The 6187-nt window shown below is 33.7% G+C and overlaps 1 protein-coding gene across 1 annotated transcript; it reads right to left on the bottom strand.

Annotated features, from left to right (window-relative positions):
- Window positions 1-912: 912 nt before the first annotated feature.
- Window positions 913-5902, bottom strand: LOC135152422 (uncharacterized). The gene is made up of 3 exons (XM_064092710.1): window positions 5638-5902; window positions 5087-5141; window positions 913-1546 (listed from the first exon to the last, which is right to left on the bottom strand). Exons 1-3 carry the CDS (start codon window positions 5761-5763, stop codon window positions 1212-1214), a joined length of 516 nt encoding a protein of 171 aa, XP_063948780.1. The 5' UTR covers window positions 5764-5902; the 3' UTR covers window positions 913-1211.
- Window positions 5903-6187: the final 285 nt, after the last annotated feature.

Genomic DNA, 6187 nt, shown 5'->3' with positions numbered 1-6187 from the left:
AATTGTAGAATTTCTTAAAATTGATATTGTATATGTGGAAAATATTAAATAAAATCTATGGGTTAATTTTTTTCATGAATTAATTTATAATAGCCTAAATATTATTTAAAAATATACATCGTTCGCGAACCGCTCGTATTCGGTTCGGTGCGATGTGTTCGCGAACGGTTCGTGTTCGGTTCATCTGTTACCGAACTCGAGTTCGGACAAAAGAATGTGTTCGATAAAGTTAACTAACATTGTTCGATTTTGTTTGAGTTCGATAAGAATTCGTCCGCATTCTATTCATTTACTGCTCTAGCTGGTACTACCTGGCACGCAACTTGGCTTTGAATTTCATTCTTCGCAACAGGGAAAAACAATACGTAGTGTTAAGTTTGTAAGCCTTGACTCTAGCCCATGTTAAAAAAATTATCGTAAACATTTGTTTGTATTTTTTTATAGATAAATGATAATTCAAGAGAGAAGTATTCTTTGGAAAGTTTTTATTTGAGGTGTGTTTGAGTGAACTCCAAAAAAGATACACATTTTTCATATTTTTCTTGAAATAAATGACTTTGATTAAAAATAAGATAAGACAAACAAAGCCATAAAAATACAAATATATAACAACAATTTTTAACGGAAAAGCAAGTGCAATTGCAAAATGTAAGAAATTATGAAATTTAAACCACAAAATTGTCGAAAATATACAGGTATTCATGCATGCTTGGGCCTTAGAGATTACAAACTGTAATTAATTTTGGATTTGTCTAGGGTGTGCCCTGAGTACATACTAAGCACTAACTTTTATAGATTTGGCTCATTTTAATTGATAAATGCAAGGGGATCCACCATTATTAAGAGGTAGTAGCTAATCAAAATCAACTAATCTAATAAATTTTAATGCTTAGCATGTGCACATAGATACACTATAGAAAAACCGATTAAGGATTTACATAACTGACTCAAAACATTCTGCTCAGCAATGAAAGTTGGAAGAATGTTTAAATCTACCAACTGTTTTACATAGGTAAAAAATACAACTTTTTAATTTAATAGCTAAAAGGACAACATCAAGAGTTAAGACTACTAGTAAACACTGAGACAAGTACCTGAATCAATTTTTCCTGAAAAACTGAGTTTAATCTGAGAGTACTACCATCATTACACATTAAATTGATACAATATTCTAAGCGGGGAGATGATCCGCTATTTCATACTTGTGGCCTTCACTTGGACACAGGATTTTGCAAGCGGAAAGCCTCCTTTGTTCTACCGTAGTAGACAACTTTTGTGCTAAGAAAAGTAATAAAATTCCAACCAAAGGCTGATCCTCCAACAACATATGTACCCCGCAGCTTCCCTGCTTCTGTTTTTTGATTTTCAGATATGTTTCCTGAAAAGCCTGATTTATCTTCTGGTGGTTTCATGCAACCCCCGGTTGATTTAGCTCTTTCATTGTCTTCTTCTGACAAAGGTGGGGTTTGAGGGACATTCTTGCACTTTTCTGAAGTATTAGTATTTGATGTCATTTCTTTGTAGAGATCCATCATAACCTTGAGTTCTGGAAATTGCATTCGACAAAATCATAAGCATAGTTCACGAATAAGTACTATTCAATTTTCTACAGTTCAACAGTACATTAAGGTTATCACATGTCATAAGAGGGCCCATGAAGCATGGTGGCAATAGTTCAAATAGAACAAATTTTGGTAATCAATTTGCACAGAGTCTAGTGCCGCAATTTCGCTCTTTATTCAATATCTTTTTGTAGAGACCAAATGATCACACGCCCTTCACCTACAACTTCTAAACCAAAAGTAGAGCTTTAAATGCACATCTAGTATCTGAATCACTCACTAAGAAACCCAGTACCAGTTATGCCGGTAGAGGGTTCTCATATATATAATTACAATTTGATGTCTTTAATAGTAATGGTGTAGAAAATTATACAGATCCTCAGTAACACAAAGCCGAGAGAAGTCATGGAAAAATGTAAAACCAAAGCTCACAAAGGGTGATTAACCAATCCACTAAGAACTAATTCTACAGTAAACCTTCCTGACAGCTAGGTAATATAGTCACGCAGAGTTGATCGCCAAAAATCGATAAAGAAATCAGAACACAGCTATAGGAAAAATATTTACAAAAACAAGATTTTCCTAAAAAGCATTTCAAGGATTATTAAAATTTAGAATAAAACAAACAAGTATATCATGGAATGAATCATGGATCGTGTTTCCATGAACAAGTATACTCAAATAGTGTGAACAATCACTTATGTCACATCTTCCACTGGATAAAACATCTGCAATACATCCTTGCACTATAGAAAATATCGGTCGATTTACACCCAAAATTATACAACTCAATACTATATCACAAAACAGGAAATATATAATTCAATTTTCCACTTGTAATCAGCTAGAGGCCTAGAGCCAATGATCAAACCAAAGAGATGTGACCAAAACAACAAAATATATACACGCAAGGGCTAGAGTATATAAGCATCGATATCACAGATGGGACAAACAAAGGCTACTAATTAAGGATTGTGTATGTAAAGAATCAGGTTTTATAATATAATTCTATGAATGCATGCGTATATGTAGTATGGGCTTCACTCAAGAGAACAGGGGTTGATTCTACTTTTGAGAAGGCAAAGATGGAAAGAGAACTTACTTAACCTCTCCACAAATACAAGTATATATAGGCTACGAAGAGAGTGTCCAAGAAAGAGGAAGACATGGAGCACGAACTCTGCCTCCCATCTCACGCCCCTCATAAAACTTCGGTTAAAAATGAAGCTGGTAACCATTTGAAAAGTAACGTTGCAGAACCGTTGCAAAACAGCTTATGGTTTCATCCGGACAAAAGAAAATATTTAAATTTTAAAATAATTCACACCAGCCCCCCCCCCCCCCCCCGGCCCACTTGCTTGAATAGTTTATAATAACAGTGAGCTTACACTCTATTCAAGAAAAAAAAAAGGTTGTCTATAAATAGATGTGTCTTGAGACTTGAACCTTTGCATAATGAGTAAGATCCAGAGATAAACAAGAGTGACATTTAATTTTGAACTCTATCCCGAACATCAATACATGCAGAACCTTTTAAAGTGTAGTCAATTATTCCGTGCGTAAAAGACCATGCACGTATGAATTAACCTTTCAAGCAATACACTTGCAAGATCTTTGATATCAAAGTTGACATTTCACAATTACTTTTTCATGACTGTATGAATATTTACGTACATGTCGATTATAGTGCAAATACCATTATTGATTTTATAATAAATGCATTTGTCACTTTAATAGACTCTAAACTAATTTAATATGATAAGTTTGTCAACTTATGACAAATATTTGCTCAAGTCCATATATAGGCTTATGGCGCTTATCTAACTTGCTCACCTTCCTCTTCTTATCATAAAACTCTCAGGTTGATTTATATAAATGTTCTCATCTAGTTCACCATTTAAGCAAGCAGTCTTAATGTCTACTTGGTGAATTTACAAGATTATGGATGGCAGCTATATAATTTATTATCTCTGATGGATGTCATTCGAGAACTCATAAAAGAAATCCACATTTTCCCTCTGTTTAAAGACTTTGACCACTAAATGAGCTTTGTACCTTTGAATAGTACCATTAGGACTTAACTTCTTCTTAAAGATTCATTTAGATTCTATTGAGTTACAACCACAAGGTAAATCAACCAAATCTCATGTCTTATTGGATAAACAAATCCATCTCATCAATCATGGCTTCTTTTCAAAGATCAGTATTTAAAGAAGACATGACTGCATTAAAGTGGTAGAATCTTCCTCAAGCTTATAAGTATAAAGTCAGGGCCAAAATCTATGGAGATTCTAGCTCTCTTCCTCCTCAATTCTCTTTCCAAATCATCAATGTGTTCTTTCTACTTCAAAGGAATAATACTCGTTGACGCACCCCCACTATTCCACAATTTAAATGGAAACTCGTTTTCATAAAAATTGATATCGACTATTTATATAACAACTCGTGCATTAAATTAAAGAATCTCTATGTCATGCTACCAAAGTCATATTCAACAAATACACATTCATAGCTCATAGGCTTTACTTACAATTTGAAACAATTAGAATGAGGAATCTGAACATAAGTTAGGCCACCCCGATCTAAAGTAGGAGGTACCGAGTTATCTACGCATCTCATGTGTCTCAAAGGGAGTACTGGAACTACTAATTATGTAAAATTTTAGTAATTTAGGATTGTGTGTATAAGAATTTGGCTATAATAATATATTATACGGAAATGTCTGTGTGTGTCATATAAACTAGTAACAAAATATTATATGAATGTGTGTGTGTGTGTGGTATAAACTAGCTGGAGAGGAAAACAGAGGGCTGAGTTTTATTTTTGAGAGATAAAAAATGGGAGTACTTACTTCTCAACCTCTCTACAAACAGAAGTATATATAGGCTAGGAAGTGAATGTCCCGGTACAAAGAAAAATACAAGACAGAAAAGAGGAAGACATGGAGCACAAAATTTACCTTCCTACACTCTTGCCTGCCACCGCTCAAATCCCTAATAAAACTTCGGTTACAAAATGATGCTGACCACCCATTTGAAAAGTAAACAGCTAATGGTTTCACTAAAAGAATTTAATTTTTTTTTAAACAATTAAGTTATACCAACAGGTCAGTAGGCCACTAGGCTCAATTCGCGCATGTATTGACTGACCTACTCACAAAGTCCAATGTTGTGTTTGGTTGGGGTGAGTGAATATGGAAGGGATGGAATAAAATTTAAACTATGTTATTGGCATTTTTTTTTATAAATTTCATTCCTTCCTCCATTCCATTCCTAACACCCTATACTAGAGATCCCGCCCCCAATTTGGGAAGGAACGCTCCATTCCCTCCTATCTCAATTTCTTCTCAAATCTCATCATAACAATTTTGCATCCACTAAATTTTTTTCAAAACTTTCCTCCTGCCTCTATTATTTTCATTTATTTTTAGTCATTCCATTCGAAAAACCAAGAGCAATTCAAGAAAGATGACATAGAAAACACAAAAACCACAATCGAAAAACATAATTATCTTAAAATCTTACTTTCTTGAATTTCAGAGGCAGCCTCGCAATTGTGGAAATCAGGAGTCCGTAAGACCTTCAATGTAACAAATAAAAAGATTTAGGCAAGTAACACCACATTATATAATATACATATTACTCAGATGCTAATCAACTGAGAAACAGAATCATTCCCTCCAGTTACACCCAAGAGAATACTATAATTAATCTGGGAAATCAAAATTATACGACTCGCTGAGCCTGAGTAGCCAAATCACACTGTCATCATTATTTGGCCGCTAAATCTTTTTTGGGCATAGATTAAACATTAGTCCCTTCCTAGAAACAAACGAATCATTCCTGTATAAAACATTTTCTAGTATTCCACAAAATGACTGACAAAAAAGACTTGATTATAACACATACACATATACATATATAGGTATAACAATTTTGCACATATAAGCACAACTACTTAACTTTAATCTTTACATATCCAAAACAAAAACCCACAGAGAAAGATAACAATCCAACCCGACCCGACCCACAAAACAAATATAAACAAGGAAATGGATGCCTAAGAAAGTGAGAACCTGAATGAAATGGGGACGAAGATCTTTACAAATAGCTCTCATTTTGAAAAAGTTGGAGTCTTGGATATTATTTTCAAGTTCTCTCTTCTTTCTAGTTGCAGGAGGAACTTGTTGAGATGAACCCATGTCTTTTTTTCTTCAAAATTATGGGTTTTGAGATCAAGGGGTTTTGTTTACTCGGCTACCAGAGTTGAGCTAAACTCTTCTAAACTAGTCAACTGGTGGATTCGGTTCTTCTTCTTTCGGTTTTGTATTTGTAGTTTGACATGATTCATATTTCCTCGTTACTATGATTATTATTATATAGGGTCGCACTCAAGAGCTCAACATCCAACTATAAACTTGATGTACATTTCTTCATTCGTATCATTATTAATTGATAATATTATAATAATTTATATGATAATTAATTTATATTTGAAGCTTAAATCACTACGGGTTATTTGATCTTAACGGTATTCGCTGAATGAGTGAAATTCTGAACCATTGATAAATCTGAATATGGAGAATGATATTGTTTGTTAAATTTGAACAATATTTTTTGAAAGAT

The sequence above is a fragment of the Daucus carota genome, chromosome 4 (assembly GCF_001625215.2).
Source record: "Daucus carota subsp. sativus chromosome 4, DH1 v3.0, whole genome shotgun sequence".
Classification (NCBI taxonomy): Eukaryota; Viridiplantae; Streptophyta; class Magnoliopsida; order Apiales; family Apiaceae; genus Daucus; species Daucus carota.
Note: the sequence above shows the minus strand (reverse complement) of the source record. Positions and strands in the feature narration are given on the sequence as shown.